At 37.1% G+C, this 18,152-nt stretch overlaps 1 protein-coding gene and 1 long non-coding RNA gene across 2 annotated transcripts in view; one reads left to right on the top strand and one right to left on the bottom strand.

Moving 5' to 3' along the window:
- Positions 1-8,700, top strand: part of LOC111322972 (BLOC-2 complex member HPS5) — a 29,779-nt gene extending 21,079 nt beyond the window's left edge. Inside the window, exons 20-32 of the mRNA XM_022926219.2 lie at positions 335-1,284; positions 1,906-2,029; positions 3,265-3,450; positions 3,633-3,752; positions 3,876-3,995; positions 4,372-4,484; positions 4,807-5,095; positions 5,582-5,657; positions 5,781-5,828; positions 6,182-6,239; positions 6,814-6,847; positions 7,055-7,134; positions 7,443-8,700. Of these exons, the coding sequence (XP_022781954.2) occupies positions 335-1,284; positions 1,906-2,029; positions 3,265-3,450; positions 3,633-3,752; positions 3,876-3,995; positions 4,372-4,484; positions 4,807-5,095; positions 5,582-5,657; positions 5,781-5,828; positions 6,182-6,239; positions 6,814-6,847; positions 7,055-7,134; positions 7,443-7,534 (2,290 nt within the window). The 3' untranslated portion in view covers positions 7,535-8,700. The remainder of the gene's footprint in view (positions 1-334; positions 1,285-1,905; positions 2,030-3,264; positions 3,451-3,632; positions 3,753-3,875; positions 3,996-4,371; positions 4,485-4,806; positions 5,096-5,581; positions 5,658-5,780; positions 5,829-6,181; positions 6,240-6,813; positions 6,848-7,054; positions 7,135-7,442) is intronic.
- Positions 8,701-11,471: 2,771 nt separating this feature from the next.
- The window catches only part of LOC111322959 (uncharacterized), a 6,984-nt gene continuing 303 nt past the window's right edge, over positions 11,472-18,152 (bottom strand). The window contains exons 2-3 of the long non-coding RNA XR_002694120.2: positions 17,386-17,473; positions 11,472-13,178 (exon numbers count right to left, since the gene is read on the bottom strand). This is a non-coding gene — a long non-coding RNA (uncharacterized LOC111322959). The remainder of the gene's footprint in view (positions 13,179-17,385; positions 17,474-18,152) is intronic.

The raw sequence follows: 18,152 nt of genomic DNA, 5'->3' as shown, positions 1-18,152 counted from the left end.
AGAATTTTTTTATGGCATAAATGTTATTTAGCTTGTTTATATTCCGTTTGTCTTTCCTTTTCGCCGCATGAACACGAACCCGGTCATGCACAAGGTGGAGCAACATTATAAGCCACGTTATGTAACGCATGTGGAAATTCTTAACCGTGACTCCCCTCTTTAGAAATGCTTTCTACGCCCCTGTTCATCTAACTAAAAGACAAAAATTGTCTAGTGTGACGTCAAGTATCTGTAAGCCCTCAAATACTTAACGGGGAACCACCGATGAAAATGCGTGTAGAGTGAATTTGAATTACTTCGTGTAAGAGTTACGATTTTGTCTTTGACCTTTCAGGAATGAAGTCAAGAATCCACTTGTGCTTTTCAGTATCAGTGGCCTTCGTGAAGTTTTGGAAGAATGGATCCCTAAACTGCATGGAGCCTTGAAGAGCTGTTTTGATTTGAGCAAGAACATTGATGAGAACAACTCTAAGGTCGATTTGAAGTTTTTTCTCGATGAACCTGCGTTTGGCGATGTGGCTCACCTGACGAGAATGTGTTTTGATTGTGGTGTGTATGGAGCAAAAGGCATGGCATGTTTGGAAGACATGTCCCATGATACATTGAGTAGCGAGAAGAAGACCACTCCCAATGGCCCTCTGGCAGTTCAAGAAATTATTGATGAAAATAACTTACAAAATGGGAGCATTTATCTTTTGCCACTCAACGTTTTGGAAACTGTATCGGAACATGCGACTGATGGTTTTAATGGTATTAATGAGGCCGGCCAATCAACTCAAGCCGGTAAAACCACGGTGAATAACTTGAAATCTGTAGCTTCAAACTGCACAGATGTTCACGAAGAGAGCGACAAGGTGAAAATTTCAAACACCAAAGCTAAAGAAGTTATTATTAGTTCACCTGCGGACAAACACGATTATAGTGAAGACCACCTAATTTTATCTACCCCTGAAAGATGCAACGAGGCATTACCCAACTCCGCAATGAACGGAGACTTGTCTTATGGAGAAGGAATTCATGATCCTTCTTTCACATATAAAGAACAAGGAGCAAAAGAATGTGAGCTCGTTTGCTCGCATTGTAATGAGAGATCTGCATTTTTTCACATTGTCAATGAAAATGCTGAAAGCCAAAGCTCTGAACAGCGGGAAAGCGACAATACTCGATCAAAATTCTTGTCTTACTATTTCTTTCTGCTGGACGTGAAGCGGTTACGGCGGACACTGTTTATGAGCAAGGGAGACAGACGAAGAACATGGAGAATGTTTATGAATGGCTTGTCTGGTGAGTGAGTTAGACCATGTTTGTACTTCTTGTGTAGTACTCAGTTGTTTTTGTTGTGTCTCATAACTTTTTAGGTGGTCAAAATAATGTACAGCTACATTATTTTTCTTGATAAGGGAGTGCTGTACCAATCGTGAATTTTTTTGGTAGGACTCGTTATTTCGTCAGTTCGTAATATGACGTGTAAAGAATGTCGCGTCCCAATTAGTTGCTTTAAATTCCACTTTCTCTCCTTGTCGTGGTTCTCAGCTGAGAGTGTAAGTATAGATGCTAGAGAAATTAATTTCTCAAAAAAAAATCGAAAAAAAAACTCGGTGGCCTATGTGGAAAGCTTTCCTCTATCGATGCGAAGTGTCTAACTTAGTTGCTCCAAACCAGACAATCAGCCGCCAAAAATGAGTAGGCCTGGAGAGAAGAGGCAGGTGAGAGGGGAAGTGGTTTCTTAAAATTCCGGGAAACTCCATCTTTATAACGTTAGTTATACAATCAAACATTTGTGATATTTCTCTGTACACATTGGCCGTGCAATCAATAATAATATGATGATTTTTTAACTTACATGATATCTCTGGTGTAGAATCCTTTGAGAAGTCTTCCGTCCTGATTTTGTTTTTTGTCAAGGTCTGGTCACGAATGACGACGTAATTGTTAAGTATTTGAAAGAGGGAGATCCACGGCGAGCACTTCATGAACTGCATGATGGGATGGATGCTTACTCCAACATTCTCCTGTATCATTTAACTCGGTAAGTTGTACTTGTACCCAGACTCTCGGCACTTCTTTAACGTAACGGTCGTGTGTGTTCAGTAAATATTGCTGAGAACTGAAACCCAAGATCTTGGACATGAAAGGGTTAAAATTGATAGTGACGGTTTCACAGCTGTCCTTACATCAGAGTGCGTATTCTCCATACTGTTCTCTATACCTTTCCTAAGGTGCTGACAAGGAGAATTTGTGGAACAATCAAGAGCTTGGTGATCATTTCATTTATTCTCATGACCTCAGTGTTTGATTTCGGAGGGATACTTAGTGTTTGATTCCTGAGGGATATTTAGTGTTTGATTCCCGAGGGATACTTAGTGTTTGATTTCGGACAGATACTTAGTGTTTGATTCCTGAGGGATACTTAGTGTTTGATTCCTGAGGGATACTTAGTGTTTGATTTCGGAGGGATACTTAGTGTTTGATTTCGGAGGGATACTTAGTGTTTGATTCCGGAGGGATACTTAGTGTTTCATTCCGGAGGGATACTTAGTGTTTCATTCCGGAGGGATACTTAGTGTTTCATTCCGGAGGGATACTTAGTGTTTGATTCCTGAGGGATACTTAGTGTTTGATTCCTGAGGGATACTTAGTGTTTGATTTCGGAGGGATACTTAGTGTTTGATTTCGGAGGGATACTTAGTGTTTGATTCCGGAGGGATACTTAGTGTTTCATTCCGGAGGGATACTTAGTGTTTCATTCCGGAGGGATACTTAGTGTTTCATTCCGGAGGGATACTTAGTGTTTGATTCCTGAGGGATACTTAGTGTTTGATTCCTGAGGGATACTTAGTGTTTGATTCCGGAGGGATACTTAGTGTTTCATTCCGGAGGGATACTTAGTGTTTGATTCCGGAGGGATACTTAGTGTTTGATTCCGGAGGGACACTTAGTGTTTGATTCCGGAGGGACACTTAGTGTTTGATTTCGGAGGGATACTTAGTGTTTGATTCCTGAGGGATACTTAGTGTTTGATTTCGGAGGGATACTTAGTGTTTGATTTCGGAGGGATACTCAGTGTTTGATTCCGGAGGGATACTTAGTGTTTGATTCCGGAGGGATACTTAGTGTTTGATTCCGGAGGGATACTTAGTGTTTGATTTCGGAGGGATACTTAGTGTTTGATTTCGGAGGGATACTTTGGGGAGAAGTTAGATGTTACTCACCCTCAGGGATTAAAGAGTTAACAGCTTCTTTTGCCGATTTATTTTTTAACAGTTTGTATGAACACGATCGTCGTGAAACAATGATCACGTGCGCGAGAATGTTCCCCGACGTGCAGCCGTGGGAGGCGATGGAGATCTGTCGGCAGAACAATGGTCTAAGTTTAGAAGCCAGATCAGATGATTTTGTGTTTTATGTGGAACAACTGATGAGATGGCGGGCTCAAGTTGGAAATACCAAGTATGGATGATAAGTCTGGAGAGCAGTTTAGTCTGATATCATACCAGTGATAGAGTGCTTTTCAGCCAATGAGGAGAAAGAAAATTGCCGTAAAGAGTTAATGAGAACTCAAAGTACTTTACATTTGCGAGGGTAATATATGTTTGTGAGTAATATTTCAATTATATTTTGTCCTTTCCCAGAGAACAGACCGTCAGCAGCATTTGTGAGGATGTTGGAGTCGCTATGTGGTGGTTCCATTGTTCACTTGTTGCAGATTCTTCAAGGGAAGAAATGCACTGTCGACACTGTAGGAACCCAAGGTCAATATGTGTCTTCATTTCTTCCCCTTAATTTCTTGGCTAATTTTTTTTCGAGCTGGAAGTGTTTCTGTACATTAGGAATCTGTAAACGTAGTTTTTTTTTTTTTTTTTTTTTTTTTTCAGACCGGGATCGCACATGGTTCCGTGGCAAAAGACCGATCACCTTCAACAACTGATAGATTTTCTTCTTCATAAAGATCCAAAGGAGTGTAAAGATTTCATGGATTTGTGTTGGAAACATGGGTAAGAGAATAATCTTATATATCGGCATTCTTCACTTTCTCTGCATATTCACCTGGATACCCATGGGCGAATTGGCAGTCAAAATTAAAACTTCATCGAAAGGAAAATTATATGACTGTATAATGAGACAGTATTGGTCAGAATTTTAGTTAATAAAAACTTCAGATCTATGCAAAACACAACCTGTTCGACTTTTCTTATACTGGAAATTTTCAAGACGTTTGTCTCTTATTAGAGCCACGCTTAAAACCAAAACGAAGCACTACATCTTTGTTTATACTAAGGTTGTGTTCTTCCCATTAGCACTCAAGTTGATCATAATTCTTGCAACGTTGAATTCATTGTTAACATTTCCTTTCATTTTTTTTTCCTTCAGATATTGGGAAGGTCTGATCCGCCTGTGTGTGCAAAAAAATCTCAGAAAAGACGCCTTGAAATTGGTCTTCGCGCTCAATGACTTGAACCTCGTTATGGGCACTCAGCCATGGGGCAAGTAGTGTATTTTCCTCGCCTCCTTAGTTGCATAGACTAGAAATTTAGCAGGGAGAAATCTTTTTTCTTGTCGCGTGGACGAACAAAGCGGTCGCGACGTGTAGCGCTGCGTGTACATAATTGCGCGATCTACCGCCAGTCATTTGTATATCCGGAGGCTATAATTCGGCAGTAAGGCTCGAGGCGGGGGAATCTTCTCTTCCGAGGCGGGGAAAACTTAAAATTACTATTTTTGATGACTGTGACCATATACTTATCTGGGAAATCTTCTCATATCTATATTTTTATTTGCGGCTTATTTGTATTTTTTTGTATACAGGACGTCTCCCGAAATCTCTAGATGAGTGGAGGTACCTCTTAGAATTGCTTTTATCACGTGATGGCCATAGTGACAAGTCATGTGCTAGTCAACGTTCATACATACCACTGTCGCTTGCTGATTGGACACCTAACTTGACGTGGAGTAACGTCATCAACCTGATGCTTGAACGGCTCGGTGCTGGACACACTGTGAACTTACTGCAGGCTCTACCGCGTAACACGCCACTTCTCACTACAGATTTTTACTACTCGTGTCTATTAGGTGCCGTGATTGAAAGAAGGCAAAGGTTGGTAAAATGTATTTTCCTCGTCTTTCCCTCTTAAGGCACCATGGGAAAAGACCCAAGCTCAGTGAGACGGGGGGGGGGGGCATCACAGGAAAGTCAGGGAAAGGCATTTTAGGCTACAAGGCCTGACACTTTTTAAGGCAAAATCCGTCAATTTCGCGATCTTTTTCAAGGGCGTAACAGTTTGCATATCGACCGAATGGAGCTGACAGAATAGAAAGAATTTGATCAGAAAATATTGTTTTTGTTTTTTTTTTACAGCCCAGATAGACTGTGCACCAATAACATTATTGTAACCCTATCTAAGGCCTTGGGTCAGGAAAGATACCCTGTTTAAAACAGTAGAAATGGTATGCCCTGTGTAAGTTTGCACACCTAGAAAACCATACTTTAGCGGCAGGCCAGATAAAAGAGTGCATCTTTCCCACCCCGCGCGCGCGGCCTTTCACCATTTAAGTGCTGAAACTATGTGTTACTTCTTTTCAGGACGTTGATTCACGAATTGCTGAAAAAGCTAGACTCTTATCTGTGGTCACAAAGGAGTGGTTCCTTGGCCCCGAAGGTGAGCGAAAAGGAAGCACCCCCAAGGCACACGAATTTAGAGATGTTCTCTTGTGGTATTCAGAGAACGTACCTGATTCTGTATGTATTGTTCTTATTGTCCTTTTTTGTTTTCTCCTTTTAGTTAAACAGTTTCCGTAAAGATGAAGAGACATATGGTTCAAATAGTAAGGTAATGTAAGCAACTCTTTTTTTTACGATCTTCTCGGTTTAAGTGCAGAATTCCTTTCAAAATATAGTGTTACTTCCTCTAAGATATACTCATGGTCTTAAGATAAGTGAGGAGTATTTGCTACCTTTCTATGATAAAGAAATGGATAGATATTCTAGTCTTCCCGGATAAGGACGAATAAACCGTAGGCCCTGTCGCCTGGCAGGGTTAGGGTTAAGAGACGTTAATTTCCCACGCACGAGATTACTGTGTGGTGGATGTCCTCCCCTGGGGTGGGATGGTGTGTATGCAATAAAATAACTCCTGGACTGATTCGTGACAATTTTTAATCTGTCGTTTGTTGAATTTAACAGGAAGACAAAAACCCACAACTAGACTCCGTGGAACAATTCAGGACACTTGAGGATGGAGGTTGGTGGAAAGGAATTTCTTTTGTAACTGGAAGCTTTATTTAGTTTAGTTTACGTCACTTATAGAAGCGTTACTCAGGAAATGATGCGAAACGTGGCGTGTTTGCGTTGGATTGTCGTGAGGTCGATGTAGAGGATGTAGAGACTCCCTGTTCGCGTAAGTCGCGAACTGGGCTTGTTTGCGTCGATTTAGTGCGTGATTTGTGAAAATGCTTTGCGTGCGTGGTTCGTGTGCGAGCTTTCATTGGATGGTTTCCGTATGTACGTCAAGTCCTCTTTTATCCACTCATTGACCACTTTAAAAAATGGCTGCCGGATTAATATTCTTTTGTTTAAATTTAAATTAGCCTTTCTGGCCACGCTTGAGATAATGTATTCTTTTGAATTTTGTTCTGGAGAACGAGGCCAGAAAGGCTAATTTAAATTTAAACAAAAGAATATTAATCCGGCAGCCATTTATGAAAGTGGTCTATTGAGTGATACATCTTGTGAGGTATATCGAGCTTGCTTCTCGTTAGTTTCTTTTACTTTATAATTGCGGTAGATCTAAACTTCCGTTTTTCTTCTCACAACAGCTTCAAATTGGGGACAAAATATTCGCCTGTCAGAGTAAGTACTTTAGGTGATGTTTTTTGTGTTATTATAACAAGAACTACTCAAGAGAAACAGCTCACTGCTTCTCCTTACGCATCCTTCTCGAAAAATAGAATGGAAAATGCAAATTTCCGTGAAATTCATCCACTAGCTTCAATTTCCGGTATTTAGCTTTCCTTTCTCTAGTGATGTTAAGGAGTTTTTTGTTGTTTCTGTTTTAAGCGGTGAATGCCTGGTGTGTTCGCTGAAACTCTGTGAACAGATTTCCACCAGTAATCAAGGACTGCTGTTATTTGAATGTGGTGAGTTAGTAGCGAATGAGTAAGGTATTTAAGCCTTTTTAACTCCCAGAAGTGATTAACATGTAATTTCTCGTCATAATATCTATACGTTATCCAACAAACAGGTAATGAGAATACTCAAACTTATCAGGTAGAGGTTTTTATCTTGAACTAACTCCAAATTCTCGTAACTACTTTACAAGGAAATGTGTAGCAGCTACAGGGGAGAATAATTAATCCGATCTGAACTGAACGCCCGCGAGATAAACTGCTCCTGATCCTTTATATTAAGCGGTATAATCTCACACAAGCTCTGTTGTGATTTTCAGGTCATATTTTCCACAAACACTGTGTCCCAGAGGAGGCCTGCGTTGTGTGCTTTCAACAAAACCTGACCACTCTTGGCGGAAAAGGACTGTGAACTAGGCATGGAATCTACCAAAGTGCCCAGGCCTATTTATAATTTTTCTGTAATTTAACTGTCGCTTTCTAGAGAAATTTTCAACTGAAATGAGCGAAATATGAATTGTTCCTAAATCATACTCGTCATTTCAGTTCGACTTGATATCTCCATGTTTGATTTCAGATAAAAAATTGCGGAACACGAAAGAAAGGAAAGAAAATGGTTCACCCAACAAGATAATTTTTATCAAAATTTAATCAATAATTTATTCCTGTTTTAAAACGGAGAATTTCGTGTAAAGATAAGCGCTACAGTATGATTATAGTTCTATAGTAGCGAAAAGAGTTTATTAACTCCGAGGAAATCGTCATGTAACGAGCATTAAATGACTCCTGAGAAATTTCCTACAAAATAATATATGACGTAATATAAGATATTTTAAACAAAACACATACATGGATACGTATAGACCAAATATAAAGTTAAGTTCTATTTTTGGAAAAAAAAGAATCTTACCTCAGATTTGATAATTAGATTGATGATTACTACAGAGGTCTATTTAAATGAAAACTATTGCGATGAGAGAAACTTGGTTTTTTTTTTTTTTTTTTACCCTCTAAATCTAATGAGCGACCAAGACAGAATTTCTCTTTACAATATCAATACAAGATTAAGCGAACAAGTGATGAGAAGAAAGAAAAATATCAATTAGGGAAAAGTTGTTTAGCTGATCTAATAGCAAATTGTCTGAACTAACGTTATAAGAGTCAGTATGGCAGGCAGGAACGAGAATTACGTATGAGAAAGGGTTAATACCTTACAAACCAGTTTAGTTTATACTGATGCGATGCAAGCTGCGCGATAAATTTTTTTTATTTTTTTTATTTAACAAATAGTTATTTCAGCATTGCGACAGTCTTAGCAATAGGCAAAGGCGGCGGATTCAGACCTTGAGCTAAAGGGGAGGGGGTGGGGGGGGGGGGCGCTACTGATAAGTAAAACTTAATTCTGGTCTGTGCCACACTCGTTACGAAAAAACCTTTGCAGGCAATGTTCACTTTCTCACGTTTTTCACGCAACATGTGTCGCATCCAAACTGATAACAGTACTGGTTTCTATAGCTACACTTTTTTGACTAAGACCATAATAAACAACCCTTTCACATAAGAAAGATGTCTATTAAACTTGTCTCTGTCTTGTTCTGTTCTGACATATGACGTTTTCTATATTGCTTCTCTAAGCCGTATGTAAGACGTGTGTCACATATAGACCGCAGAATGTCATAGCTCATCATTGATTCTCTGTGGCGTACTAATAGAGCATCGTAGCGCGTAATCCGGACGTTTGGTGTTCGATTCCTCATGGACACTGATAATTTTTTTTTTTTTTTGCGTCTCACACTCGCGAAATGACCAATGAACATTTTCATCCAAACCTTTTCAATTTATATAACATTTCCTTTTTACCTATTATCACTCCCAACTCGTAGGATTACTGCAGTTCGATGCACCATACAGCTAGTCATTTAGTCAATAAGTAGTGTAACTCAGAGCCCGCGTAACTTTCTCCTTGTGTGATAGTTGGACAGCGCTTTTAATTAACTTTACGTACTTTAATATTGTTTTGCCTCTGAGAGAGAGTGACAGTGCGTTTATTTCTTATTGTTTTTTCCTTCCGTGACCGGCAAATCGCACACGTCATCATCACCTTTGCGTTCCTTTTAGTTACGTTCCCTTTGTAACGACGAGCAATTATTCAACGAGCAATTATTCATTCATTCAGTCACTCACAATACCTTTCATTTCGCATGATTCTTGCTAGCTGGCTGAGCGTGGAAACAGCTAGAACTTCGCGCCAAATCTGTGACATAGCAGCCAGCTATTGGATGCAGTAGTTAATCCATATTCATTAGAGGTTGTAGATTTTCAGCAGACCATGCTGTCCTTCGTTGAGAAAAGACGTACCGTTCGTTTTGCTGAACATAACGTTGCGCTCTGGAAGGGAGAAGACATTGGACCTGTGAAGTAGAACAACGAAAGCGTTCTTGTGTCATTATAATAACAGGTGAGCATTGCCTTTGGAAAATATGACCGAGTTAAGCTCCTCCAGGTATATAAACGAGTCGTATTATCTCAGTTTAAAGACGTCAGTAACACGAATCGGTTGCCCGCGGTCTGAGCAGCTCTTCGACTCTAGATTAGCGGACTGAATAAGGGTGTGGGCTTGGAGAAAAGCAAAACCTACGATTGTAGAATATTTTTATATTTAGTGAAACGTTCAAATGAAAATGTTTCGCTTGCTAAATCTATTGGGGACTTCATTTTATATTTGAATGCAGCCACATGCGTGGAGGTCTGATGACTCTTCTACTCACTGCCTTTGCTTCACTGTAAATAACATTTTAAAAATATATTTGATGCTTTCACCTTTTTCTATAATTGTGTCGAAGAGCAAAACAATTATACATAATTTTAATTTTTAGTTTTCTTCTTCATGAAAAGTAAGCATTCCCTGATCCCATTCATATTTTCTACCATCAGGAAGAGATCGAAATGTTGTCAGAAGGATGGAAGAACAAAGAAAATATTCTGGTCAAGGCAAGACACTGAAATCTCTGCGGAATTTTTGTAATGATACTGCAAAGATAAGAACTTTGAAATGATTTGGTATTACTAGCAAAAGTGGTGGGCCTTTATATCTTATTACTGTACGAAGTCCTCTTTCTTTCACCAATAGTCTTGGAATGGCTAAACTGCATGATTACATGGTAAGTGAAAAGTTCTCAATTAGTCACCATTTTTGGAATAGTTTGTTGCGTTACGGATTGTTATACAGGCCTTGAGCGATCATTTGATTTTTTGGAAACGGATATAATCCTAGCTACGGAATTCCGAACTTGAATTATTAATTTCGAGGCTCTGATCGCTCATTTCTTTAAGGTTTGTTTAGCAGTTAGTACCATAGTCATATCCTAGTTGATGTCACACAAAGGTGATATTTAAGGTGGCACTCAAACAAAACACTTCAGCAACTGTTCACTCGGCTCGGTGAATACTGTTTTCGCCAATCACTAGTTTCGATAGCAAATCTTTTCACGACAACTCTTACACGGACGATGATTGTAGTTTATAACTAAAAACTGAATGATACCAAGAGAAAAAAGTTGGCCAAAAACATGCAATCGAAAATTCATTTTTGGCGTGAATTGAATCAAACTAGAAAGTTAACAATTTTTATTCAAAATGTGTTTGTTTTTCGTATACACGAAGCAAGAATTTAATACAGTGCCGTCTTAGATAATATCTTTACTTACCATCAACTGAGTTGGAAGTAATGTATGTTTTAAAACTCAGATGCCTGGTCACGGGATCTTTCGAGGAACCAAGTAAATTGAAACCTCTACATAAACCGATTAAAACTGATTTCTTTTTACGAAGAAGAGAAAAAGATTTTCATATTACGAGCAGAATTTATTCGATAGAAATTAAGATGGTGAATTGTTTCGGAACTTGGTAAAAAATATTTTTAATTAACGATTGGACGAAAATTAACGTGCCAGTTCTCTTACCAGTAAACAAAAATATGGTTCTGTTTGATTAGCAACGATTCGTTGTTGTTAGAAAAGATTATAATTTTCTCGCACGTTAACAAGAAAAATACATTATTTGCTCTTCACGATTTCTAATTTTGGTAAAACACGTTTAATTTAATTTTTCTTACATTAGAAATGCAAATTAAACAAAATTAGAGAATTTGATACTTACCAAATCAAAACAGTTGTCGTGTTTTCTTGTTGAATTATTTCACATATTGATTGGTCTCGTGGAAATTTCAAAAATTATAAACACATTTGCCTTTTTAGAATGGAAATTTGTACATAAAGCACGCTGATCGATTTAACGATACCGAACGCGAACCAAAAATGCAGATTAGTGAAAATAAATAAGTTTCAGTGTTCTCGCTAGGAAAAGCTGGTATTTTTTATTTATTTGTAACGATGGTTGTTATTTTGCTGGTTTATATAAAATTGTTTCTTAAATACCAATTTTCTAGGTGGCCCAAAGACATTGTAAATTAACTAGCATTCGAAAAATAAGATCACTTCTAACCCCCTTTGGAGCAGGCATTTGGTTTTAAGATACATCGTAGTTAGTTTATTTCTCCTTCTGACAAGTGGAAGAAAAATCCGTTAGTGCAGTCACTTGGTGTAACACAGGAATACATAAAAGGGAATGATCTACAAAATTTAGAAATTGTGCTCTTCAAATTTAGTTCATAATGACAATAAAACTAAAAATTGAATGCGTTCAACGGCAAAATATCTTTGAAGAATTCGCTGCCGGAATTAATCGGGCCCCTCTTTGGCTCTGCTTCAAAAATTGGTCTAAAAATCTAGTTTAAGAAACTTGGAGCCTAATTGTGAAATGCCTTAGCTTGTGTGGCTAAAACCAAACTCAAAGAGTACGCTCCAATAATTCACAACGCTTTTCATTTCATTTTAGTCAAAGTAAAGACTAAGGAGTTTGCTGTACATCTCTGATATACATTTTCGAAGCTTTTTCAACCTGTGTACTGTGTTACATCCGAAGACTGGAAGCTTTAAAGATCTTTTACTAAAAACAAAACAAGTAAAAAAAGCATCATAGCAAAAGTTATAGAGGCTTACAAAAATAACTGTTGGATTTGAGAACAAACTCTGAATTAATAAATTCATTACCATCTCGGAGAAAAATTAAATACTCCTTATCGGACACCGTATAGCTTGCCATGATGCTTTTTCTAGGAGAACTTCCACACATTTCGTGCAAAGAATTTAAAGTCCAAAGATATAGCGAAATGAAACAGAATTTGTCATTTACTTGTTAACTTGCACTTTTTGCACGAGATGCCGTTTAAAAAAATTTAGCAGTAATTTTTTTATTGGAAGCCTTGTTTAAATTTTTGCCGAAAAAGTTGTCAGGGAAGACTGTGCAAATTGATCCAAATTTTCCCGCCAAAAGTCTTAGTATAGATATGAAAAAGGTTTTTATTGATACCTTTTTTATTCATTCAATCGAAAATTAGTTAATTAATTAACTTATGATTAGAGAGATATTGAAAACAAATAAAATGATTTGTTGAATATGAAACTTGTGTGTGGCTTATTGAGTGAAAATAAAAGTTGAGACGAAAACTGATCACTTTACTTTACTGACTTGTTTACCAATAGTACAAAGTGACAACAAGTAAATATTCAGTTTATTTGAAAAATAACATTAAAAAAAAAAAACACGGCGCATGCGTATTTTGAGCACCGTATTTTTAAGTCTTTTGGCGGGAAAATTCGCCACATTTAAACAGATGCTACGTACAGAATAAATAAAGAAAAAGCTGGCGCATGCGTCCTTAAACCGCCCGTATTTTTCTAAGTTTTTTGGCGGGAAATTTTTCCATCTCAAACAGCCCTTATAATCAAAACCGACAAAAATCAAGAAATTATAACTTTTACTCCTCGATTATGGCGTTTGAATCTTGGAGCAGCTCTGACTCGAAATATTGTTGAAAGAAATGCGCTACATGTGTTTTGTACATGTGTTTGAATGAATCGTTATTTCACTTGAATCATATATATACTTTCTTGTTCGATTCGCTCTTAAAGCATCAGAGATGTTCACCCACCAGTCTGCAAAAGAACGAAAATGAATAAAGTATTAACAAATATAATAGATTGCACTATTAGTTTGTTGCAGAAAAACGTATTTTATTTGGTAATGTTAGACGAGTAGAAGTCGGGTAAGTAGTTAATCTTTACCAAATGTGACTGCACAAATAAACGTGGAAATATATATAAGCTGGATTTGACGAGAAATTTGACGCAACCACTGATCAACAAATCTAATAAATTCGACGAACTCTTTAGTAACTGTTGTCGTCGAAATCACTTCGAGTAAGATTTGAGATTTTAGATTTAAGATTTTCACCTGCCTGATTTCAAGGATTAAATCTATTTATTCTAAGCCGAGATTTCAAAATTTTAGTTAGGTATCAAAACAAGCACGTTATCAAAATGTTCGCTAGCAATTCCTCTGGGATACGAAGGAATTCATATGTATAATTTTAGCTCCTGCTTACTTAAATCATACATAGGATTATTCGTAGAGTGCCTTTTCAAATGATCTACTGTCCTCCTGTTCAAATTTTCGATGAGAAAATCCAGAAAGTAATAGAACCATTATATGGTTGCAAGCTCATGTCTGTTCAAAATTCTGATAGACCCATGGATGGAAGAAGAGTATTTATATGTAAAATCCTGATGTGTTAGAATTCGCGAGACGTGGCTGTTAAATATGTAAATTGACAATAAAAAATAAAAATGGCCGAGTGGCGTTTTTTCATGAATGAAAAGATGCAAATTACTCCTTTGACAGTGTTTTCTAAGTTATTCTCTGATAGAAGGCCCCAATAAAAGCTATAAATTCAAATCAGGCTATCCGGATTTCTTTTATAAATTCGTTCCCAGACAACATCTTTGAATTAATCAACTTAAAAACAGATTTTCTTTGGTGTCCTATCCCTGTTGGATGTTAAAACTCCCATGAGTGACCAAAACAGAATTTCTCCTTACAACATCAATACAATACGTAGTAGACAATTGATGAGAATATAGAAAAATTGCAACGGGGGGATTTCGAGTTGATCCTTTACCAAAGTATGGAAGACCCAAGACAAAATTGCTAATGAAATCTTGGTAGTGAAAGGGTTCAGCAAAGCGGCCATTTGTTATTGGGTTATCATGAGTTGAATTAGATGGCATCAAATACTTTACAGTTTCTGTGCTTTGATGACTAAGTACAACGAATAAAACAAAGAGGAGTAAACACTTTGTTTTCAACATTTAAAATTTTGTATCCACATATTTTCGCATGATGCTGTTCAAAATAAAATATCTTTAAGCCGGCCAATTGTATCTACATTTAACACAGAAATCGATTGAAAAGTACGCAATTAATTTAACTGACGTGTTAACTGAATTCCTAAACCAACTTGTACACCATAAAAGAATGTTCGATTTTATAAACAAATGCAACTTTTCTTTTTCTCAGCAAAAACAACTGACTAAGCTTCCGGCAACTGGGAAAGTAATAATGAATTACTATTATGAATGAATTCCGCAAACAAATTGAGAATGCATCAATTTTTGGAGCATGCTAATTCAATTTGCTTTGAGCCTCAAAGGCTCAGACGTTTGACAATTAAGCTCTAGAATCACATCAATTAAGTAAACAAACTATAGAAGCACTGTGAGATACAAAGATCAAATTTGAGAGCATACTGTTTCGATTTGCTTTTCATCAACAGAGCTCGGACGTTATTAATGACAAGGCTCCAGGATTTTATCCAATCACGTTATAAAATAGTTCTACATGAGTTGATAATAAACTTTAAACAAAATAGGACAAAAAAAAAGGAAAGCGATTTTTGAATATACTCTTTCAACTGAACCTCACGAGCTCGGAATTGAAAAAAATTTAACTTCAATATTTTAATAGAATCACGTTAAAAAGGAAGAACACTATCATGTAATCGATGAAACACTTTTAAAAGCAATTTGAGGGACGAAAAGCAACTTTTGAGCATATTATTCAGTTTGGTTGTAGCGCAGCCCATGGGCTCAAACATCTGAAGGACTAGGCTCGAATATTTGCGATGAATTAAGTTAAAATGGAATTATATATCAGTTGATGATAAACCTTACAGACAAGTTGAGGAACTAAAGTCAATTCGCAGAACATACTCTCCAATTATTTTTTTTAAGTTTTGAAAAATTGGTCTCAACATTTTTATTGTAAACACGTCAAAAAAACGTTTTATCTAATTTGATGACAAACGCAGGAAGAACTTTGTTATAGAATATCTACTTTTGGAGTATACACTTTAAATTTGGTTCAAAACTCAACTTCATGATACTTAGGCTGCGACAATTTGTAGGCCGATTTAACCGTTTAAAGTGTAAAAAGTTCCTTTTTGTAAGAACTTAAAATGGTTTTTCAACTTATCAGAGATCTAAGAAAGATTTATGGAAAAACAAAATCAAGAAATGGTGATTGTAAGAGCATGCTTAAACTTATCTTTTTGCCTCCAGAGTCATTTAACAATTAAAGGAGGCGAGAGTGAAAGAAATCATCAGACTCTAAAGATATCTTTGATAAAATTCTGTAACTTGGTTTGAGAATGGTTTTATAATTATAAAATCCTTAACATTTTAAACTGCGTTTAGACTCAAGAGCCGAGACCATCAAGCCTCAGTCTGACAGAGAATTGTCATGATCGAATGAACACTTTCTTTATTAAACCTTCTTTGACTATTGTTCTGGAATTTATAAACAATAGCCTCCACCGCCTCCCGGTTAGCTCAATTGGTTTAGCGCCGGACTGTTGTGCGGGAGGTCGAGGGTTCGAGCCCCGGCCGGACCAACACTCAGGGTCTTATAATAATTGAGAAGAATATGCTACCTTTCTACGACATCGATCAAGAAATGGTTAGATATTCTAGTCTTCTCGGATATGGACGAATAAATGGAGGTCCCGTCTCCTGCATCTATTAATTATTTAATTTGGTTAGGCAGGGGACGTTAAAGAACCCACTTCACGAGATTACTGTGATGTGTTCTGGCCTGGTTACTGGGAATCAGTGGGGGGATCGGGGAGGGGGCATCTGTTATATTCGCTTTCATTTGATTGTAAACTGCTTAGCAGTCTGGTAAAGTCCCCCGTACAGTGTTGTAAAGCGCCATGAGTTCAAGATATGAGCGCTATATAAATACAAGTTATTATTATTATTATTATTATTATTATTATTATTATCATTATCATTATCATTATCATTATCATTATCATTATCATTATTATTATTATTATTATTATTATCATTTGGTACAAAAACATGTGCGAATATTTATCCGTAGATGTTATCTGTTCCGAGATGCGAACAGTTTTCCAAGAGCGAAGTTCGAGGAAAACTGTGAGTTTTCAGGAACAGACAATGTCGAAGGAAAAATATACACGCAAGTTTTCGCGCCAAGTGGAGACTATTGCGTTTCTTATCCTTCAAATATTTTTCAACGCGTGGGAAAAATGTTTACGAACAGCTTTTTGTCTACGATGTGGGATATGTTCACTTTTCAGTGTTCGCTGACGCGATTTTATGAACAAAATAAACTTGTTCCTGTAACAGCCACACAACGTTTCTAATCTTGAAAAAGATTTTAAGTGATAGTCTCCCGTATTGGACGCAAGGTTTGAAGATTGGGGAATGTCACTTCGGGTATATCCACGGACATCCCCAGTTTTAGTTGAGGAATATTCGGTAACGTGATGTGTTTTGACCAATTGCTTGAGCAAAAATATTTGTTGGACTATGAAAGGGAACACCGAGAACATTCCCCGGCCTAACACGTGTATATCTGTTGTAAATTCTCAGCGAAAGGACAAGCTTGGAGTAACTCCGTTTCCTTTTCGTCATTTTACTCTTGAATAAAGATTTCCTTGCTAAATCAAAGCATCCAGAAAAAAAAAATTTACCCTCGTGGCAGTCATTACATGCATGATGACGACAAGATATTTCTTCGACACGAGTGAAACCGATAACAAATATTAATGATATAATTAATTAATTCACTACACGAACACTGCTGAAACAACCGAAAGGCACCTCAATCAGAAAGAGACCGTGAAGAAATCTACTCATTTCTTAGATTTTAGTTTTTCTTCATTATTGACCGAGTTAATTCAAATTGCAAAACATCGAAAAATCCAGGTTAAATCGTTCAACGCAGGCAAAACGGCCTAGATAGCTAAATTTTTTTTTATAAAAAAGTCAATTATCGAACCTTGTTAGAAGTTGTCATGTATTTCTTTTCTTCCTTGACTTTCTTGATTTCGAGTTGTTCCATTAATTTTCTTGATATTATCTTATTCCTATGGAGAAACAAAGAGGCAACTCTATTATGAATATAATATATATGTGAATCCTTTTTATTCTCGATAATAAAGGTGAACGTCTTGGTGGAAACATTCATTTCGAGCCACTACATTTTCTGGTGACAAATTTAATGTCCTTTTAAATCATTTTGAACCAAGGCATTTGGAAATTTTATCGTAACAACTTACTAAGCATCATCAAAAACAGAATTTGTAATTGATTAGGGAATAACCTAGCTAACCTTGACAATTGGCTCATTGTCTTCCATGGCCCCTGTATAAAAGATGGGAACCAACCCTCTGGTAGCCAGAAACCGTGAGTCTATGCTATGGACTTCAAGAAGTCCCTCCTTTTCGGCGAAAATACACGATTCATACCCTATCCTACTTTGAGGGGGCTGGTGGGTAAGGGAAAGAACAAGTGAGTTAAAAGTACACTTTGGTCAACACAATATATTAACCATATTAGCTAGTTTAAAAATATGAACTGGAATGAAAAGAGAAATAAGTAAATAAGCGATAAGAACACTAACAATAAAGCAAGAATTTTCTCGCGTTGCCACCGAGTCATATTGAAGAAGAACTGACATGGCGGCTGCCGCTGAAGAATTGTCCTCCACTGTGCGATGTGCATTGCGCTCTTCATTCTTACATTCGACTCTGTGAATAAATCTTA

The sequence above is a fragment of the Stylophora pistillata genome, chromosome 10 (assembly GCF_964205215.1).
Source record: "Stylophora pistillata chromosome 10, jaStyPist1.2, whole genome shotgun sequence".
Lineage (NCBI taxonomy): Eukaryota > Metazoa > Cnidaria > Anthozoa > Scleractinia > Pocilloporidae > Stylophora > Stylophora pistillata.
Note: the sequence above shows the minus strand (reverse complement) of the source record. Positions and strands in the feature narration are given on the sequence as shown.